The sequence below is a fragment of the Salvelinus alpinus genome, chromosome 9, assembly GCF_045679555.1.
Source record: "Salvelinus alpinus chromosome 9, SLU_Salpinus.1, whole genome shotgun sequence".
NCBI lineage: Eukaryota > Metazoa > Chordata > Actinopteri > Salmoniformes > Salmonidae > Salvelinus > Salvelinus alpinus.
The window spans coordinates 71,030,221-71,052,508 of NC_092094.1; the positions used below are offsets into that span (position 1 = coordinate 71,030,221).

Sequence of the window (22,288 nt, forward strand, 5' to 3'; positions counted from 1 at the left end):
TAAATCGCTAGTTTTCCCCTCTCAGACCACTCCCAGACAGTACTAGCAAAATTCTTGCTTGAGAAATAGCTCTTTGCTAAGAAGCCACTTGTTTCTATTGACCATTTTAGTTGAAAACAAAATCATATTAAGGTACTTAAATTGTTACCCAGAAACAATTAAGATAACAGCTGCATTGGACATTACCAATAAATAAATCGTGAAGCTTGCACACAAGCTTCAATTCCCTTGTCACAAGGGGATTTATGGCTGACTTAAGAAATCATCAACTGTTATTTATACATGTTACTTTATTTGGCACCTTAAGTCTTTATTTTTTATTCTCTTGCAATGGGAACACATGTTTATTAATTTGAACATGTGCTCTTTATGACAGCATGTTAAAAAGTAGGTGAAATCAAATTTCACCAAGTCAGACTTCTCAAAAGGCACCAAATTGGTGGAACAACCCAGCTATACTTATGTTTAACTTCTTCGGCATACTGGTTATTGTTCGGAATTTCTGATGACTGACGTGCCCAAAGTAAACTGCCTGTTACTCAGGCCCAGAGGCTAGGATACGCATATAATTGGTAGCATTGGATAGAAAACACTGAAGTTTCTAAAACTGTTAAAATAATATCTGTGAGTATAACTGATATGGCAGGCGAAAACCCAAGGAAAATCCATCCAGAAATGTTTTTGTTTGTTGAGATCACAGGCCATTTCAGTGCTAGCCTATGGGATATACAAATAGGCAGGACCCAGATTGCAGTTCCTGTGGATTGCCCTAGATGTCAACAGTCCTTAGAAAGGGTTTCAGGCTTGTTTATGGAAAAATGAGCAAGTAGTTGGATAAACTACAAGGTGTCTCATTAGAAAAGTAGTCTTTTTGGCACATGAATGAGGTGCGCGCTCTTCATTAGATATTTTCCCTATTGAACATACTATTCTCCTTAAATTTCATCATTTATTTAGATAGAGTACCTGAGGATTAATTAGAAACATCGTTTGACTTGTTTGGATGAACTTTACCGGTCACTTTTTGGATTTGTTTGTATGCATGTTGAACGAGTGTATTACCGAGATCATTTGCGCCAACTAAAGACTTTTTGTGATATAAAGGACTTCATCAAACAAAACGTCCATTCATTGTGTAGCTGGGACCCTTGGGATTGCAAACAGAGGAAGATCTTCAAAAAGGTCAGCGATTTATTTCATCGCTATTTGTGATTGTGACGCCTGTGCTGGTTGAAAAGGTATTTTGATGTGGGGCGCTGTTCTCAGATAATCGCGTAGTATGCTTTCGCAGTAAATCCTTTTTGAAATCTGACAACGTGGTTGGATTAACAATTGAAGCTTTTAAATTATGTATTATTACGACATTTGTATTTTGAATTTCGCGTTCTGCAATTTCACCGGATGTTGTCGTAGGTGTCCCGCTAGCGGTTCATGCGCCCAAACAGGTTTAAGGAGCCCTCTTCAATAGCAGTCAAAAGGGGAACTAAGTTGAAGCGCTTATAAAGTATCACAGTCCCAACTGCTTTTGCCATGTCCAAGCGCTTCTGAAATCCACCTCCATCTATTCCAAGACGACATTTCTTCACAGTTCCTAAAGCACTAGAAGGAACTGTAGTCTAAAAGCTCTCATACAAGCTTCATAAAGCATGAGCAAGCATTGGTTGAATCAAGATGTATCTAGGAAGAGTCACCTCAGTCTGAACAACAATACATGCAATCATATTTCAACCTATCAATTGCCAACCCAGGCGTTGAAATACTGCCTTCGAAATTCTGGGCATCGTACTGACGTTTTTCCCAACTTGGAACTCAATTGCGCATTCTGCTGAGAATTGCAAAACCTCCTACAGAAAGGTCATTGCAGTGAGCCGCATCTGAAGACATGGTTAGAGGCAACTACAAACTAAGCCCTGAATTTTTATTTTAAACTACACGAAGTTGGTGTTTCCACAACCACCTTCAAAAAAGGCACAGTTCTTCAGGAGTTGGGTTGTGATCATAGTAGCGTGAACACATCGTCTCCAGTGGTTGATGACTCCAGCACGTAAGATCTTTTTTCCCTGTGTTTGCAGAGGTCCCCAGTGATTTAGGCCTTGTTTGATCAGAGGACAGAGCGTCGCCTGAGGGACAGGTTATTATCCTCTGTCTCCCGTCTGCAATGCAACATCAAGGCTCAGAGACATGGTGAGGTGGGGGGGTTGGACAGGGTGGTGACTTAAGACGGCTGACTGTTCACACTACGAGAGGTGCCTCATTGTGAATGGGCGATAAACTTTGCATTGCCTTTTTAAAAGGTTTGGGCTATCAAGTGCACAATTACCCAATATGTACAGTTTCTAACATCAGAGGCCTGTGGGGGTGGACCGAACAAAGCGGAAGTCAATATGCATGGAGCTCAGAATTTTGGCTAGTTGGTGCACACGTCTAATTGACTTCAGTGGTATTTATGTGGTCTTGTAGTAGTTGTCATTTGAACAACTTTAAATAGATGTTCACCTACGTGCATGGGCATCCACCAGAACCGGAGTTTCTTGAATAAGCCCCAGCGACTACCTGCCACCTCAAACAGCCCAGCCCCAGTGGCATCCCTGGGGCTCCAGTCCCCTGCAGCCATGGCTCAATTTCTCTCACATTAACTCATCCACCCACCACCTAGCTCTGTCACATACTTGCCTCCTCCCCATTGCTCCAGCCACTGGCGGGCTGGGCCTGCCCCTGGAGGGAGCTGCAAACTGAATTATTGAGAGCTGAAAAACGGCAGAGGTAATGGCTCCTGAATAAACAGACTGCATTATCCCCTGCTGCCTCTGTTTCCAGGGAAGTTTGGGAGAACACAGGGCAGTTCAGGGAGGGGAAACTATAGCTGGCTGACAGAGGGAAGGTGTTCTTGGTTTTGAGGGAGGAATGCTCTCCCATGTGGGTGGTACTGTTAGTGGCAGTGCTAGGGGTGACAAGAGGTGGAGGGGGTTTAATTAATTAATGTAAACACTTATTTTCAGGTAAGTTGATTGAAAACACATTCATAAAGTTACACCAAGGGAAAGTGTTGCCTTCTCTGCCTCCCATACTTACTACCCCATTCTCACCCCCGTCAATTTTCCCCTCTGAAATTGTCAATTTCTGGGACAGAAATAAAATCAAAACTTACGAGGCATAAGCTATATTAATATTTTGTTACTCCTTTATTTTATATTACATTCTTAAAAGCATCACCCTTGTCGTTTCCAGAAAAATATTTATTAGAGGCAGTTAAAACTGCTGGTCCATTTTTCGGCCTGTAATTGCAGCGAGCACCAGACAGGTCTCAGGGCCATAGAAAGACAAATGAAGGGAGATAAGCTACCACGGCTCATCAAACCTTAAGATTATAAAAGTAATCAGATGAGCTGCGAGGAGCAGTCATCTAAATGAGGTGTGCGTTGGCATGCGTGTAAAACCTCTAATGCACAATCGAATTCTGAAAAAAGATCAGAATTAGCACACAAAAAACCTAGCCAGCGCTGTGATAATGAACAGACGCCAAAGGAGATTATAATAAATGGAAAACAAGCCAAGAATGAGGGTGGTGTTATAGATACAAGTTATCCACCCCTAGAGCTGTAAACTGGAGCTTCTAGGAGTGAGGCTCCGGTGGGAATCCTTGTGCATTCTCCCATTGTTGCCTTCTGCTGCTGCCCCTCTTCTAGCGAAGCAGCAGAGCCTCCAGGCAGGCGGGGGTCCTTCATGGAGGGGATAAAGTACACTTATCCCGCCTTACTTATGCAAATGCATGTAATGTAGCACTGCTGCCTAACAAATTAACTACACTGAGGCGGCAGATGAAGAGGGGGGAAAGGATCCGAACCACCCAAAAGAACACATCTGGCTACAAAATAATGTGCTGCCACATTGTCAATGTTTTGAAAGGTGTCGTAGAAATGGTAGAAATGGTTGGCATTTGCTTTCAGAATCTCTCAGAAATGTCTCAGACTACATCTATAAAGGAGGCAGCTGAGTCAAGCCACTGATGAAAAGTGAAGAATTCCACAGTGGTTACATCAAAACTAAGTAGTAAGAGTGATAGATCAGTCCAACGTTGTGTTTGACCCTTCCTCTTGTTGGGTTGCCGCCATATATCCAGGACTTACGGCAGATCAACTATATTCAGCCGAGGGCCAAATTATCTCGAGTGGATGATCAGGAGGCAGAAACTACAAATAATTTGTAGAACACAAATTGACAGCAAGAAACACAACAGATTTGACTAAAATCATTTTAAACCTTGCTTAGATTTGTATACGATCTCCTCTTATGCGTGGGAATAGTTTGGAACAGATTTTCACAATGGCGCCGATTTGCTGGTGTTTTTAGTCTTCTGTCCAACAAATTAAAAACATGATTTTGTTTGTCAGAACTTGTGGGAGGGTGGAGGGGGAGGGGGTAAATAAAATCAGTTGGGTAACCCCTTTCAGAAATCCAAACAGCTCCGAACTACACCGTGGCCAAGCCCAGAATAGACCCAACACTTTGCCAGGGCCCTTGTCACTTTAGAGGGCACTTTCCACTGAGAAGCCTTTCCATAACCTAGAGTCAAGTATATTTTACGCTTGGGGGGGGGGCATGACTAACCACCAAATCTAACCAATCAAAATGGCTGTTTTACGACAAGCCGGTTGGAAGTGAGTCTCAAATCCGAGTTAAGTAGACAAAAGGGGGGGGGCAGCAAATAAACCAATGAGCTCACCTTCTTTCTGTCTCTCATGGAGCTCTTTCCTCGCACCATGATTTTGCATCCAGTTTCTGCTTCCAGCTGCTTGGCGGTGAGTCCGCGAGGCCCCAGGATCCTGCCCACAAAGTTATACTGCAGAGAGGGGGAAGAAAAACGTTACAGGTACAAAGAGTATTTCACATTTAGACTGCAGTGTAGATAATCACTTGGGCACTATGAATCATGTGTCATGTGTCAGCCTACTTATCTGAAATCATGTGATACTTAGGTCTCATAGGATGCAGACAAAAGGTTTTACACCGCCAGCCCTTGCACTATTCACTTTCCCTTGGGGGAATCCCCATTGAAAACGGATGCAGTTTTATTGCCATCTTAAGCGGAGGTCCAATTCACCAACTTTGCCCCCCTCAGCCCTCAATTTAGCTCTAGGAGCGAGTGAACAACTTGTCACTTGCGGGGAAGATATGACCCACAATTCAATGCAAACTGTAATGACATGTCAAACTCGTAACCATGAAGTGCCAAATGTAATCAACAGGGCTGCATTTTCAGCATGTCAGAAAAGTATGAAGCTAGCTTCCTAAACAAAAAAATAAGATCTACACAGATTTTAGCATTGGCAAATTGGCTTAGTCTCGTAGTGAGGCGCCTACACAACATTGCTAGGTTCATATTTTTTTTTTGCAATTCTGAAATGTATTGGAATAAATCACCAAACTATCTAGCTACCCGACAGGAGTGCTAGCTAGAAAACTTTAGCTTACTAGGTACATCAATAGCTTTTGGTTGGTTGTTTTTAAGCTCAGATTCCACATTTCCACGTCGCCTGTCCGATCATCACTCTCCCTCGCTTGGGCAAAGATGTGACGATGTAAAACGTCATTCAAGGGCTGAGGGTTGTCTACTTCGAGTTCGAAACGCAGACATATAATTGTTCAAACCCTCATTTAATATGAGTCAGTCAACCTCTGTTGCTTTGCTCTTCCATAGCGCTCAACATGTGATATCAGTTCATTGCTACCACGACAGCAGATTTCAGAGAACAAGTATCCAGTGTGACCTTAAGGGTCCCCTTCTTTTTCCTGGCCTAATATAAAAACAGAATAAATTCAAGAGCACAGGTACGAGTCTCACGTTCCCGATGGTGCGCCCTGCTGCCTTGCAAATATTACGGAACCACACTGGGTTCGCCAGAAAGCAGGCTGAAAATGAATTCTTTGGAGGGGAAAATAGAAATGAAACTACTTTCAGGGAATTATGGGGGGGGGAGTGAGGAGGTGAAGGCTCTGCTCGACAATTTTCTTATCGAGGCCCTTTCACTCGTGAGTGGCTTTGAGGCTTTGTACCAAAGGGAACGTATTTACAGACGTAATCCTCTCCACTTGAAACTGGTTTCCACTAGGATAAAGGAACAATGTCAAAATAATCCACAACAATTTTTTGCCTAAATAAAAACAGAAGAATGGGTAGAGAAGGGAGGACAGTTGAAAAGGTAAACAAACTGGGCATGTTTACCACATGCAGTGCTAAGCTGAGAACGTGACGGGTATGAGATCCATAACTCTATTCAGAGGGGCATTTATCATACAAAATTCCTAGACCTGTTCAATGGTCATATGGCACAGCACTAAGTTATGGTTGGCACAACTTTATTAGGTATGAAATCCATGCTTAATAATTCTTCAAAAATCTAATTAAGTCCACAAGGCCAGCATTGTGCATATATCTGAGAGACATGTTGTAGTCATTCTAGGAGTTGCCTACTAACAAAGGCCTATCCTTTCCAGACCCTTTGCTTCCCTGTGGATTACGTTACTGTGGAGCTGGCGTAGACAAGCAGGCAGGCTAGGGCAACGTCTGTTTGGCAAACTCTAGTCACTAGACTGGTGTGGGGTGGTGACGGCAGGGCATGGGGGGGGGGGCACCTGTCCTCCTGCCCCCTCTAGACACCCAGTAGAGAATATAGCGATAAACTCTGGCTGTGTTCCGATCCCCCTGCCACCTTAGGCAGCGGAGGAGTGAACTGTCGGTCTGCATCAGGCGAGAAGCAGAAGGCGACAAGAGGACTGGCTCCCAGGCACAGCCTCTATCCACGGCCGGCCACCAACGGCCTTCCGCCATCAGTCTAGCATCAGAAGCACACGCTCATAGACAGAGGCGACAGGAGCAAGCTCCCTGGGTGAAGCATAACCTTTAAAGCTAGCTAGTGCGCCCAAGCTTACTCTGTCATAAGATAAGAAAATAGCTAGAGCTAATGTCTTTGACAGTGCACACTGCATGATAATTCACACCGTCTGTCAGCATGGCCATGGATATTTAATGTCAGACAAGCTCAGTGTTTATCAAACCCCAGCCAGTGACAAATGCTTGCGTGGTATACTATAAATTACTGGCCAATTACTCTGCTATATGTTTATTTGAAGACATAGCCAGAGAAACCCACACTAGCAGCTCTAATCCCCATCTGAGGAGAGTCGGTTATGAAAGGAGGTCCTATACTGATAGGGAAATATCCTTTTACCATGGATCTCTCTGCAACTGCTCTCAAGATAGAAGTGAATTCTGCCTTGCTATGAATATGTTGATGCTGATTGTACATGACAGAGCAGGGGCTTGCTGGAAAGTGGGGGAATTGCTCACTTTGAGTACTGGGACAAGACAGGAATTCCTGCCACAAGGGGCAGGGTAGGTCCCACTGTCCCTCCCAAAGTTGAGCCAGTTTTTCTAATGGCTTTAAAAAGACAACCCTTTGACATGCATGATATGGGTGGTGATAAGTGGTTCAAGGACATATGGTTGTGGAGGAGGTTGGGGGTACATATCTATTCTTAAGAGGGATGGGGTGAGTCTTTTTCAGTATCCCCCTGGTAATGGAATGACGTGTGGGCAGCAGCCATGTTGTGATGGCGACCGTTGTTACCGAGAAAGGAGGGAGCAGGCGACTGGCCGAGCTGTTAACTCGCCCTCCACTCCAGGAAAATTCAGCGCTGCTCATAAAATGTCAGCTAACGCAGGGCCACAAACGATACTCATCACATAATTCAACAGCATAGATGAAAAAGCAGTGATTCGACAAACCGGGGACTTGAAATCAAAAGTCCACATGTGCAAGAACTGTCCCCATATGGCGTTGTAAACAACCCTCATTTTACTCACCGTGGAATAAAGTCTATGCTGCAGCAAAGATTCTACATTTTTCCTCAGGTGGTAACATTTAAAAATGTCGTCATTTAGCAGACTTATCCAGAGCGTCTTACAATAATGAATGCATACAACTTTATATTGGTCCCACGTGGGAATCGAACCCACTACCCTGGCATTGCAAGTGCCGTGCTCTACCAACTGAGGTAACCGCCCTCATAAGCCACTGGAATGTATAAAATACAGAAAGCTAAGTGTGTGTGACCTATCAGAGAGGTGGTTACAGTTCCAAGACCTGCCAGGAAGTCACTAACCGCCCTTCCTTTCTAAAATAAAGCTGTTGTGTTCTAAAATGAGTCAGAGGCTGTGCCAGGAAATCCGACCATTCTAAACCAAAAAGACGCGAGTGAGCATGTATGTGGGGGAGGGGGGTCATGTTGGCCAAAGGTCACACTACCAGCTTCATCCCCCTGTCCCCTTGAATTGTCAGAAAGGGGCACTTAGAATCTGGAGAAGGTTTGGTGGCATGCAAGGAACGTTTGGCTAAACAAGTTAGTATGTATGCAGGTGTCACGGCATCCCTTTTAACAATCAAACATGGCTGACAACTGGTAGCTATGGCCACAGGGCGGTACTATAACGAGACAACGTCCATCTAGTTAAAACACATGGTAAATATGAGCAGCGCCAACAGCCAGACTGACTAACCAGCCATATAATCAGCATCCATCAATTCTGTCAATCACTGGAGAGAAACTGATTTGATTTCCAGCAGTGACTGTACAAATTGCAAATTCAGGCTATGAACCTCCATCCCGCCACCTCATCTTTTTTTTGTATCCGTTGAATGAAATGCATGCATAAGCGATCTATTTATTTTGCAAACTCAACAAGAACTCCGCTTGCTCTCTGCGGAGGCCGTTCTCAGAGCAGCCAATTCCCCTTCCTAATTTAAGGCATTAGGAGATTAGAGACACTGGGACCTTTCGTCACCAGTTTCTCTCCCTGACTTTCATTTCAGTTTCCTCCAGCCCCATGCGAATCAACACTCACAGCCACCACCCTCCCCCCTGCCTGGGCCCCCACTTCGAGGGCCTCCCAGGACGGGGGCTTAGAGTGACATTAAAAGGGGCTTTGTTTACCCCCCTTATCAGCACTCGGCAGGCGGAGGGGGCTGACCGGGGGCGCGGAGAGAAACTCCTTGCCTACGCCCCGCTCTTCGCTCTGAAGTTGTCTGGCTCCCCTGGGCCCCAAAGCAGGGAGCAGGCGGGTTACCAATTTAAGGACGTATACAATGTAAAAATATTTGCTTGCCTCAACCGCAGCTCTGGATAAGGAAGTTTAAAATTATTTTTTACTTGTTAGTGGCGATGTGCCTCACTGAGTGTATGGGGGGGGGCAGGGATGAGAACAAATTATCTTAGGCCAATTGTGTAAATTAGCAACCATTTTCATACAGTGAGATGAGTGAAACAAGAATGCCTACCTAAGGCACTGCACAGAGTTGCGACATGTTTCCCACCAAGAACTGACACCCTGGGTTATTGTGCCACATATCCATATTGCCCGGTTCCTTTTACCAGGGGAGATGAGTATGGTCTGTTGGAACACATTTACATTGCAGAACATGACTGCAACCTCTCCCCATGCACTGTAGACATGTCTCTCAGCAACATGACTGGCAAACTCAGAGCAGAAGTGACCTTCAAACCACAGAGGATACCCCCCCCTCTCCTAATAACACTCCTTGTACATAGGAGCCCTACCAAGCAGAGGTCTTGCAGTTACACAAAACACTATTTGCTGCGCATATATGGCAGCACACCACAGACAGGGCTGTATACTTTCACCTCTAATCAACCCCAACAGTCCACTCCTACCTGCTGTTCTGTCAACGTCTGCAAATCAGACCCTTCTTCCCTGTGCTGGATCACATCGACCTCCCTTTGCATTTCTGTATCTCCTCCCCTCCCCCCCCCCAAATCCCTCACTAGAATAAATCAATACTCTTACTACTATACATGCCGTCTCCCAGGTGACATTTGGGGTTTATCATTAATTAATCGGTGGCTGAACCATTAATACTAGCCGGCGTATCATTCAATTGATCAGATTTTCACCTTTGCTATGCTCCATGCCCACGTCCCCCATCAGACAGACAGGATAGGGGGAGAACAAGTGATTGGAGCACGGCGCTGCCCCTGCCCATTACTAATTAACCTTCGTCAAGTAACAGTGCCTGGGCACATCTGGAGGGTTCTCGTTCTCCAACCCAGACCCAGGGCATGTCTCACACGGGACTGGTGCCACCAGGGCTAACAAATTAACCCCCTCTGCTCCACCTGGGTCATGTTCAGTAGGGCACAAAAATAGAAAATGTTCCAAAAGCAGTGAGGTACTATCTGAACTTGTCCAATAACTTTGCTTTGTTGTAGAATGTTTTGCTACCACGTGCTTTAAAACGAACACAACCCTGGGCAAGGGGGACTAGGATGGGATGGGTAATTGTACTGGGATAGCAGTTGGTGGTCCGAGATGAATTCCCAGAATCAGATTGTACCCTCAGTCAGGATGGCTGGAGAAGCAAGCAAGAGGGAAAATGTGACCAGATACTTGACTTGTGAAATTTTCACATCAAAGCACACATTTAGCACCTAATCAGCTTGCCTTTGATACATTTGTTTGGGGGGGTTTATTTGGGGTTGCAGCTGACGAAATGGCCTGGTTTTCAAGGCGGTGGGTGGGGTGAGGAAAATGGAGGATTGGCACCGAAGGCAAAGTTCATGGAGTAATATGCAAAGAGGCAGAAAAATCTCAATAACTGTTCATCAGAGCATCGAGTTAATCAGCATAAGTCAATCACAAATCATCAGACGAGGCTGAGCGCACACGCGTTGAGTCACAGAGCATACACTGTGCAGACGATACAGCCCAATCTCCGTCAGCAAGTCAGATATTCAAATAATTTTAGTCCGTTCCTTTAATTGGGGTTATACTAAATTCACAGACTGTGCTTGCAGAGCTAAACCGGATTGTTATTTGTTCCGATCCTATCTGGGATGCCCCTGAATGGATTTCAAACTTACCAGAAGACAAAAACACTGACAGTCAATGCAATATTACACTGTACAAGCACAGGTATGATTTCTGTATGTAGATTGTTACAGACGGGCTGGGTGTGAATGGAGCATGTAAGAAGGCCAAGTGGGTGTGTGTGTTTGTGCGGTTGCGTACGAGTATGTGTGTAGGCCAAGGGTAAGTGAATGAGTGTGCTTGCTGATCGCCTTCCCGACAGCAGTCGCTGTGGTGGTTGGGATGCGGAGTGACTCCTACGTCATGTTTAATCCACCCGCAACAGGTCTATTACTGATGTTTGATCCCTCATGAAGAACCTGCTTGTTTTACACTTCATTCTCACTAGTCTACACCACAGGGAAAATACATACACAGATCTGGATCCACATTCATCACAACATCTTTCGACTCCCTCTTTTCATCAGTCCTTCTCTGATCAACAAACACTAATCCACTCCAACCAGACTTAAATCATGTTTGGGCTGTGATAGATCATAGGCTTTAGGTAGAGTACAGAAATCCTCAATCATCTCCATCCTCATCAGAAAAATGTAACATTTAAAAAAAAGTATTATTTAAAAAAAACGAACAATTCAAATGAGTCCCTACCAGCCCATCTCCAGTTCCATTAGTGTGGTGTGTGGCCATGTCTAATGACATGTTTCCCACGGGGCCCCGCTTAATTACTTTCTCTGTGGAGGGACCCGGCCCAGGGTCAGTGCACTAGACCGCCTACAACACGCTCCCTTCTCAGTTCTTTCCCTCTGATGAAATTACCTTTTCACACTCTGTGGCTAACACTCAAGTAAACTTCTAAGTGGAAAGGACGCCTTCAGACCCTATACTACAGCTAATAGACATCACGCATTTTATGAACAAAAAAAAAATACCCAAGAGTCAAAAATGGGGGTGAGCGTAATGGTACAATCCCACTAGCCCCTGCTGGGTTGTGAAGACCTGCTGGTTGTAGAGAAGACAATGGAGCCGAAATGGCAGTGGGACCTTGACTGATCATTATGGCTGACGGGGAGAGTGGTACACCAGAAGGATGCGTTGTTTCCTAACGCATCTCCTTTCTCCCTTGTCACTCTGGGTAAAAGGACGCCTACTTGTCACAGCGCTCACCCAATGACACACAGGGGTGGGTATTGCTGCAGGCTTCTTGCCCACCTGCCAAAAGAATGTGTCCACAGTGGCCTCTAATGTCCCTAGCAGCGGCGATCGCTGAGGTAAAATCAGCTCTGCACACAGAAATTAACTAGATACGACACTGGCACTCTATTTTGCATTATTTCACTCAGGCTCACTCAGAGCCTTTCCCTCCAGCCCACAGAATGATTTATGCTGAACGGGAGCAGTTTTCTATTGAGGCAGATCAATTGTGACACGTTTATAAAAAAATAAAAATAAATTTAGACTATTTTTCACGACGCTGTCGCTTAGTGTAAAGTCATTGTTGTTACAGGGAGAGGGGGAGGTGTCATCTCCACAAATAGGTTAGGAAAATCAAAACAGACCCTACCCACCGGCAACGCTAAGTGTTTCATTTTTTTCATATGGTGGCAGCGGTCTAAAATCTTCAATGACTTCCAAAAATGGGGGATAATAAGAAATCCTACCAAAAATATACATAAACTGACTAACACGAAAGTGACAAAATAATCTGAGCAAATGGGGAGTAAATAAACACCTTCCACTTTCTAAACGGGTTAATAAGAGCCCACAGCGATTGCTTTTTTAAAGCACCGATTCATCAACAAAACACTGGGAAGTCATTTGAGAGGCTCAATTGGAGTCATTTTGCTTCAAATCCCCAGTAAGAACCTGCAAATTAAGAATGGGGGGGGTTCAAACAGCTGTTACCGTGCCAACAGGTTCCGTTGCAGCCGCGGCGACTGAGGCCTAAATTATTTTTAAACCCACAACAGCCGTGGTAGACTACAGTAAAGTTAGGGACAGTCACGCCAGACAGCACATTCTAGTGGGGGAGGGGACGAGATGAGGCTTATTTGAATGAAGAATAATAAAAACAGACCTCAAACATCCTAGAATTAAGTTGGCGGCAGAGAAGAACATTATTGAATCTAAAGACGGCACAATGGACTAACAATCTGTCAACTAATGTTGGCTGGAATCTAACCTAGTCATTTAAATTTTATGCAAAGCCAAAGCATGCTTAGGCAACACAGCCAGAGGATCTATAGGCGGCCAACGGCTCCTTAAAAAAAGAACCCTTTCCAGTTTGACCCGTTTTCCAGACCAGTTGCTCAACAGCCTACGTCCAACAGGGTGTCCCATTTCATAAACTCAGCAGGCAGCCTCAAGCAGGTGGGGGCTAGGCTTACCTCAGCCTAGAAAGACACCCACAATCCCTTACTCTACACACAACCCATTGGGGATCTTCAGGGGTGTGGAAGGGAGACACAAATGGGGTGAGTAAAGGAACAAGGGAGTGAAGTGACTCCATTTGGAGGTCAGAGGAAGGAATGAGGGTGAGGGTTTCTGCAGCCCATCCCAGGCTGCAAGGGGGCTAAACTGAATTTGATGGACCATCACTCCCCTCCTGACCTGCAGTCGCCTCCGTGAGTGATGGGATGCCAGGCTTCGAAGGTGCAGTGCTGATGACATCAGCAAACATCTGTGTGTGCAAACACACATACTCTAGAGCTCACACCTCAGCGTGCACATTCCATGCAAAGGGAATTATAACACGGTCGTCTTCGCAGGACAAGTTATTTCGGTGAAATTGACATGCTGCACTGCAGCAAGGGACCAAGACAATCTAATTACTTGGTATTGGGGCTGGAGTGTACGAGAGGAAGAAAATGGCTGAGAGAAAGATGTAACGAGACAGATGAAGGGAGAGCGTGCATGAGGGAAGTGGCAGAAAGAAGGGATGGAAAGGGGAGGGGAAGGAATGGCAGAGGACAAAAAAGGGACAGAAGTGGAAACTGGGGAAGGATATGAAAATGTGGAAAGGGAAAAAAAATTGGAGGGGGGGGGATAAGGAAAGAGAAGATTGAGGAGAGGTAAGGATTATAAAGATAAATCTTCAGCGGCAGCTGTGTCATGCCAAGAGCTCAATATGTGGACTTGGAAAGCAGAACCATTGTCTTAGGAGCTCGGCGCACTCTACGTCACAAGTGGCACCCTATTCCCTCTACAGTGCACTACTTTTGACTAGAGCCTGATGGGCTCTGGTCAAAAGTAGTGCACTATAAAGGGAATGGGTTGCCATTTGAGACGCAAGAAGAGTATGTATCCTGCGGGGAAGAATTGGCAAATCACTCAAAGGTGAGGAAGAAAATTCCCCTCAGCTAATAATCATTACAGTAACCTCAGAACAGCAAAGGTCTGTTCATATTATTCTGCACCTCAGAACAGCAAAGAAACAGCGGGGATGACGGTCTGAATGCAGACCGATTGTTTAGACAGGAGTGGGATAGCTCGTCAGACCTAGGAGAAAGTAGGCCCCCTTTTTCCAGGCCCTCACGTCACAGAAGGCAACCCAGCTTGCCCCTCTTCTGTTTAGCTGCTAAGCTAACAGCTAGACTAACATATCCACCCTTTCTCTATGAAAAGAATAGCATTGGCAAAACAATGAATATCTACTGACTGGGAAACTGCGGTGGTGGTCATTAAAAAAAATAGCTGGCTACACTCTTTAGGCTTCAGGATATTTGAATATTTCTGCTTTCGTTTGACGTCAGCAAGTGACTAAGGCCATGTGCTGTTCTGTTAACTAAACCGATGGTAGTATTCCCCAAAAACACTCGCACAGAGACAGAGGGATGACGAGAACGAGCGGTCGAGCAGTGCTCCTCAGACCACACGGTGACTCACCCTATACACAAGGGGGAACTCAAATTAATTTAGCCCTGGCATTGCCGTGCTCTGAGTAAGCGCAACTATGGCACGCCGAGGAAAACAGGGGGGGGTACATTGCTGTGTCCGCGTGTGTTTGAGGCATGTCCCACCATTCGACGGTCTAGGTACCAAAGGCAGCGCTGCCACTCAGTCTCCCCACGTCAGCTTGCATAGGGGTTATAGGCCGTGCACCAATACCTATAGCGCTGTAACACAACCCATGGGTACGCCATGTATGTAGGTACCGGTTAAACCGAAGGTGAACATACACCGTAGCCAAGTATATTTAAACTCAGATGCACAAATTCTGACATTTAATCCTAGTAAATATTCCCCATCTAAGGTCAGTTAGGATCCCCACTTTATTTTAAGAATGTGAAATGTCAATAATAGTAAAGAGAATTATTTATTTCAGATTTTATTTCTTTCATCAATCAATGAGTATTTGGTAGCATTGCCTTTAAATTGTTTAACTTGGGTCAAACGTTTTGGGTAGCCTTCCACAATAAGTTGGTTGAATTTTGGCCCATTCCTCCTGACAGAGCTGGTGTAACTGAGTCAGGTTTGTAGGCCTCCTTGTTCGCACACGCTTTTTCAGTTCGGCCCACAACTTTTCTATAGGATTGAGGTCAAAGCTTTGTGATGGCCACTCCAATACCTTTCCTTTGTTGTCCTTAACCCATTTTGTCACATCTTTGGAAGTATGCTTGGGGTCATTGTCCATTTGGAAGACCCATTTGCGACCAAGCTTTAACTTCCTGACTGATGTCTTGGGATGTTGCTTCAATATATCCACATCATTTTCCTTCTCATGATGCCATCTATTTTGTGAAGTGCACCAGACCCTCCTGCAGCAAAGCACCCCCACAACATGATGCTGCCACCCACATGCTTCACGGTTGGGATGGTGTTCTTTGGCTTGCAAGCCTCCCCCTTTTTCCTCCAAACATAACGATGCTCATTATGGCCAAACAGTTTTATTTTTGTTTCATAAGATCAGAGGACATTTCTCCAAAAGTACAATCTTTGTCCCCATGTGCAGTTGCAAACCGTAGTGTGGCTTTTTTTAATGACGATTTGGGAGCAGTGGCTTCTTCCTTGCTGAGCAGCCTTTCAGGTTATGTCGATATAGGACTCGTTTTACTGTGGATATAGATACTTCTTTACCCGTTTCCTCCAGCATCTTCACAAGGTCCTTTGCTGTTGATCTGGGATTGATTTGCATGTTTCGCACCAAAGTACGTTAATCTCTAGGAGACAGAACGCATCTCCTTCCTGAGCGGTATGACGGCTGCATGGTCCCTTGGTGTTTATACTTGCATACTATGGTTTGTACAGATGAACGTGGTACCTTCAGGCGTATGGAAATTTCTCCCAAGGTCTTGGCTGATTTCTTTAGATTTTTCCATGATGTCAAGCAAAGAGGCACTGAGTTTGAAGGTAGGCCTTGAAATACATCCACCAGGTACACCTCCAATTGACTCAAATGATGTCAATTAGCCCATCAGAAGCTTCTAAAGCCATGACATTTTCTGAAAATTTCCAAGCTGTTTAAAGGCACAGTCAACTTAATGTATGTAAACTTCTGGCCCACTGGAATTGTGATCCAGTAAATTAAATTCTGTCTAAAGAATTGTTGGAAAAGTTACTTGCTTCATGCACAAAGTAGATGTTAACTAGTTTTGGCAAGTCGGTTAGGACAAGACATTTGTGGACTGGTTGAAAAACAAGTTAATGACTCCAACCTAAGTGTGTATGTAAACGTCTGACTTCAACTGTATATCTGGTGAAAGTCTGGATAATGGTAAGACAATATGTCACGGCGTCAGTTTTTCCCAAAGGAGGCCATTCGATTTAGGAGGATCGACTGATGGCTTTGGGAATCGTATTTGGGGCTGGTATAGGGCCTGGATATTAGGCTGAGCCAGAGAGGTATGTAGGGCCTGGTGGGACTAGCAGGAAGACTGGGTTGGAACAGGTTGGGGTGCGGGAAGAGTGGGTCCCTTTATCAGCTCTGTCAGGGGGAAAATGCATTTCACGCCTGGCTGGGCCTCTCCGCTGCCTGTCCCTCCAAATCCGTGCGACTGGGGGAGGGGAGAGAAATGTTGCTCTTAGAGACGTGAAACGGGCATCCTTCTGTGCCACCCAGTACGATTAGTACCGTGCACAGGTGGATGGTGGCTGCCCGGGGAAAGGTACGGACGCCCGCCCACACCTCATGACCCCACTTGTCAAACTCCTCACAGTCAGTGTGCACATAAGCACACATCTCCGACATCTTCACCATGGCCCTCAACCGCCCCCCCCCCATCATGACGTCTGCAGCTAGAGTAACAGTGCCAGTCTGCTCCTATCCAGACCTGTCTTTGTAGTGCCCTCTATCCAGTTATAACCATCCTCACCACCCCGTCCAGTCTCAATGCTGGACGCTGCCAGGGGCTATTCAGGGCTCGAGTGGTAAGCCGTCAATTTTCAACTTCCCGTGTATTTTTAGAATGGTAGTCTATCACCCCCCCTCCTGTTCCACTCCTCTCCCTTCTTTCTCTGCCCATTTGGGTAACTAACTCGTAAACAGCCAGGAGTGTGGTTTTCCTTGGAGGTAGCTCATTTAGCCTTGCGGCTGCAGAGTAGAATTTCTCTTTAATGATACCGCAACATCAAACAGGCTACTAGTGGAGCGAAAATGTGGCATTCGAGTAGTTCAACGCTATGAGGTAAAGTAGCATTCAATGGTATTCTGTGTAACAACGAAGGATAGTAGGGAGTTATAGTTGGGAGAAAATAGGGACAGAAGACTCCTTTGTCCTTCGGTTTAGTCACTGATGGGGCTAAATCCAAAATTGCACGTGTACAAGTAGCCTGTGTGTTCATGTAGTGTTTAAGTGTGCATGCAGATAGTGTCATCACTTACGTCGGGGTAGTCTTTTACAGGCACAAAGAGCTTCTCCTGCAGGTGAATGATAGGTCCCATGGCCTCAGGTAAATCCAGAGGGTGTTTCTCTACCAGGCCGTTCGCGGTGTCATTGTACATTTCTTTCCTCACTCTGTTGATCTCTGAAAGACAAAAGCAACACGCAGTTTGAGGATTGTACGCAGAACAAAACTAATGCTATGGAAAATAGTCAAGACAATACTACACGAGTCGGTTCAAAGCGGAGTGAAATGGGAAAGGTACCATCAGAACTCGTTTTCATTTTACACTGCACAACATTTGGAAATGTTTCACTACAGTGTACACTATTGAGTACGACCCATTGCTGTGTGTGTTCGATCAAACCATTGAGGATTTGTTAGATGAGGTCTAGGGAGTTGTGGCGTGTGAGGGGTTAAAACTAGCGCAGACAGCATGTCTGGTGGTACGTCTAGTGAAATAGTGTGTTTAAGGGGGCAGCAGCAGAGAACGGGGAATAGGAGCGAGCCAATCGTTCAAGGGGAGATGTGCCTTCAGTTTAGATCAGCCTGTCCGGTAAAACAAATGGACCAAAGGCAGGGACCAACCCACAGCGAGACAATTCCAGTCACACACACACACACACACTATTAATGCCTACATAGTGCAAATACAGCCTCAGAAATACTAGAACCCCATATACACCAAGTCACACACATAGCTGAGACATGCAGTCAGTGTCTCCCCAGGGGGGGTGTTGAGACATGGGATTCATTTATGATGTTCAGTTGGGCCAGATGAGGAAGGACAGGGCTGCACGGTGTTCTGTAGCTTAACTACAGGATGGACAACCATTGGTCACGCTGCATCCCACATCCCTGGCCACACGGCCCCTTTAACCAGGAATGTATTCCGCAACCACCAGTTGATGTTCACAAACCATCCCTCAACCAAAGTGCCTGTTATGTTCGAGCCTGGTCCTGACAAATTAGCTAGGCCCCATGTCCTATTTCAGATTTAGGCGCCCACCCCCCCCATTGTGGACCACACTGCATTTCAGTAAATGTTTAGCTTTCACAGCATTCCTAATTCAATTGAGGTAAAATCCCAACACGCACCTTTGTAGGAAGTTTAGCCAAACTGGATCGGAGAGAATTCATTTTAGACTAATGGAGGTGGGGGGGGGGGGGGAGACGTGACTCCAATGGGAGATCACAACAACTACCGAGGCAGAGGAAACAGAGGCCATCTGAGGGGGAGTGGTAGAAAGAAGCCTGGGGTGGGCCTCGAAAGGCAGCCCTTCAATTAAAACATCCGCATCATAGACATCAATACCAGATCCCGAATGACAGGGGATGGAAATCACCTCCACAGCCAAAGGAACCCTGAATGCTAACACCAAATGCCATAGTCCCTCAACTGCTGTAGCACCACGCAGAGAAGCAGGGCTTGTGAAGAGAGGGGGTTATAAAAACACACGTAGAGGACCTGAAGACATTTACATTACATTTAAGTCATTTAGCAGACGCTCTTATCCAGAGCGACTTACAAATTGGAAGACCAAAAACAAGTGGCAGTTGAAAGGGATTTCCTGACCATAGAAAAAGGAACACCTGGCAAGCAGCTCAGGAGAATCTCACAGATCCATACCTTCAAGGGTTACAGAGCAGACCACTGAGATGACATAAGTCCTCCCCATTAGGGTGACATGACAAATCTATTCAGCTGTCGATGTATGAATTAATAGTGGAATGGGGAGTGCAGACAATACCGCTAAGTAGCTAGGTCCTTCCCTGGATAAAGGACTGAAAGCTTAGGCCAGACCAATTAATAGTTAAACGTTGACATTTTTTTGGGGGGGCCAGGACTTAGTTGAACTATGCAATTCTCACAGATCTGTTTGAGTAGAGAAGGGTGTAGTATGTGGGACGGACAGGAATTTGTCCAATAAGAAAAGGCGAACTTTTGTTTTCCGTTGTAAAAACGTTTGGCTACGGTGTGACCTAATGAATTTGGTCCAGCTGGGACCATGGGGATGACCTTGGTGGGCTATTGCAGCCGTATGGTCACAGGACTCAGTGGTGATGAGATGCTAAAAGGTAAGCTGTGGAGAGGTGGTTCATTCTGCCTAGAGCATAGGTTGTGTGTGTGTGTGTGTGTGTGTGTGTGTGTACTCAAGCATCCCAGGGTGGGATTCGTAGGAGGGCCAGGCACCGGGGTTCATCAGGTTTGAAAGGCTTAGAAATTGGCAACCCAGCCAACAACTTGTAACGTTCCTCCCTCTAGACTGACAAGCACAGCCTCTTTACAAAAGGCCCCCCCCCCCCCGGCCTAATTTTATTTCCTCCTGCTAAAATGTCACATTAACATAGAGGCCGGGCAATCAGCCTGAGGAGCACAACACTTGACAACATCATTTCACCGGCATCGAAATCCTCGCACCAAGTCTTTTCCCAAACGTTGGGCTAACCTAAGAATGACCCCGCCTGGGCACTTGCGAATAAATAATTTGTGTTTGTCCACCCTGGCGACGTGTGGCTAGTCAAAAAGGTAGAGACTAAGGATCATTCAATCCAAAATGGAGAAAGAACAGCTGGATAACTTGGGCAGTAACGGAGGAGAACTGACAGCAATTCAGCTGATGCAACTTTACCCAGTGCTGTTTGAAGCACATACACACAGCCATCTGAAACTACTTTGATGTTAGCATAGAAGGTCTAGGAGACTAAGGATGAGTGGAGAGGAAAAGGTATGGCAGTCCATGTATCACCTCTGTGTGTGCGTGCGTAAGGTTAAATGAGGTAGTAATAGATCCCCCTGGCCTCCCTTCACCCCCACCCACTCAGCTTAGTTTGTAGTGTTTCAAAGTGCCAGAGTCAGCCTTCGGTCTGCTGCACACACCGAATCGCCAGGTCTGCCTATTGCATAACACAGAGTTGAACTCTGCTCTTGACTCCTGATATGACAAAAAAATATAAACTTGACCTTGAGTGGCAGGAGGAGTCAAAGTGAGAGTGAGATGGATAGAGATCACCTGCACTGTGCTGAAAGACAGAACAGACACAGCATTTGACTTGACACTTCACCGCTTCCAAAACACCATTGGCTCAGAGCAGTCTCATCTCTTTCCTACCTTCTAGTTCCTGCACTTATGTTTTTATTTTATGTAACTAGGCAAGTCAGTTAACTTTTGATATAGGGGGCAGCATTTTCACTTTTGGATGAATTGCGTGCCCATAGTGAACTGCCTCCTACTCTGTCCCAGGTGCTAATATATGCATATTATTATTACTATTGGATAGAAAACTCTGAAGTTTCAAAAACGGTTTGAATGATGGTCTGAGTATAACAGAAATCATATGGCAGGCAAAAACCTGAGAAAAAATCCAAACAGGAAGTGAGAATTCTGAGACTGGTCGATGTTAAAGTCATCACCTATTCAATTCCCTGTAATATATGGATCTGTTTGCACTTCCTACAACTTCCACTAGATGTCAACAGTCTGTAGAACGCTGAATGAAGCCTATACTGTGATGTGGGACCGGATTTGAGGTGTTTGAGTCAGTGGTCTGGCAGATTGACAGTTCTTGGTCACCCGCATTCCTCATGATATCGCCATGCGTTCCATTACTTATAGACTAAAAAGAATTCTTCGGTTGGCACCTTATTGGATATATATGATCACAACATCCTGAAGATTGATTCTCTACTAAGTTTGACCAGTTAATTCGACTTGTAATATAACTTTATATATAATATAACTTTTCGTCCGACGTTTGCCTGCATCTGCGCGAGCGTTTGGACACGTGTACTACACATGCTAGCAAAAGTAGCTAATTGGACACAATGGACATTATCGAACAAAACAACGATTTATTGTGGAACTAGGATTCCTGGCAGTGCATTCTGATGAATATAATCTAAGGGAATATTTATGATGTAATTTCGTATTTCTGTTGACTCCAACATGGCGGAGAAATGTTATTAAATCTGAGCGCCGTCTCAGATTATTGCATGGTGTGCTTTTTACGTAAAGTTTTTTTTAAATCTGACACAGCGGGTGCATTAAGAACAAGTGTATCTTTAATTCTGTGTAAAACATGTATCTTTCAAAGTTTATGATGAGTATCTGTTATTTGACGTGGCTCTCTGCAATTACTCCGGATATTTTGGAGGCATTTCTGAACATGGCGCCAATGTAAACCGAGATTTGTGGATATACATATGCACATTATCGAAACAAAACATAAATGTATTGTGTAACATGATGTCCTATAAGTGTCATCTGATGAAGCTCATCAAATGTTAGTGATTCATTTACTCTATTTCTGCTTTTTGTGGCTCCTATCTTTTGCTGGGAAAATGACTGTTTTTGTGGCTATGTACTGAGCTAACATAATTGTCTGGTGTGCTTTCCCCGTAAATCCTTTTTGAAATCAGACATGTTGGCTGGATTCACAACATGTGTAGCTTTAATTTGGTGTCTTTCATGTGTGATTTCATGAAAGATTGATTTATAGTAATATTTGAATTTGGCGCGCTACATTTTTTCTGGCTTTTGGCCAAGTGGGACGCTACCGTCACACCTATCCCAGAGAAGTTAAGAA

General features: G+C 45.1%; 1 protein-coding gene across 2 annotated transcripts in view; it reads right to left on the reverse strand.

Annotated features, from left to right (window-relative positions):
• The window catches only part of LOC139530558 (protein quaking-A-like), an 83,202-nt gene that overhangs the window by 39,473 nt on the left and 21,441 nt on the right, over nt 1–22,288 (reverse strand). For both annotated transcript variants that reach the window (XM_071327077.1, XM_071327078.1), the window contains exons 2-3: nt 17,703–17,845; nt 4,724–4,840 (exon numbers count right to left, since the gene is read on the reverse strand). In XM_071327077.1, the coding sequence (XP_071183178.1) occupies nt 4,724–4,840; nt 17,703–17,845 (260 nt within the window). The remainder of the gene's footprint in view (nt 1–4,723; nt 4,841–17,702; nt 17,846–22,288) is intronic.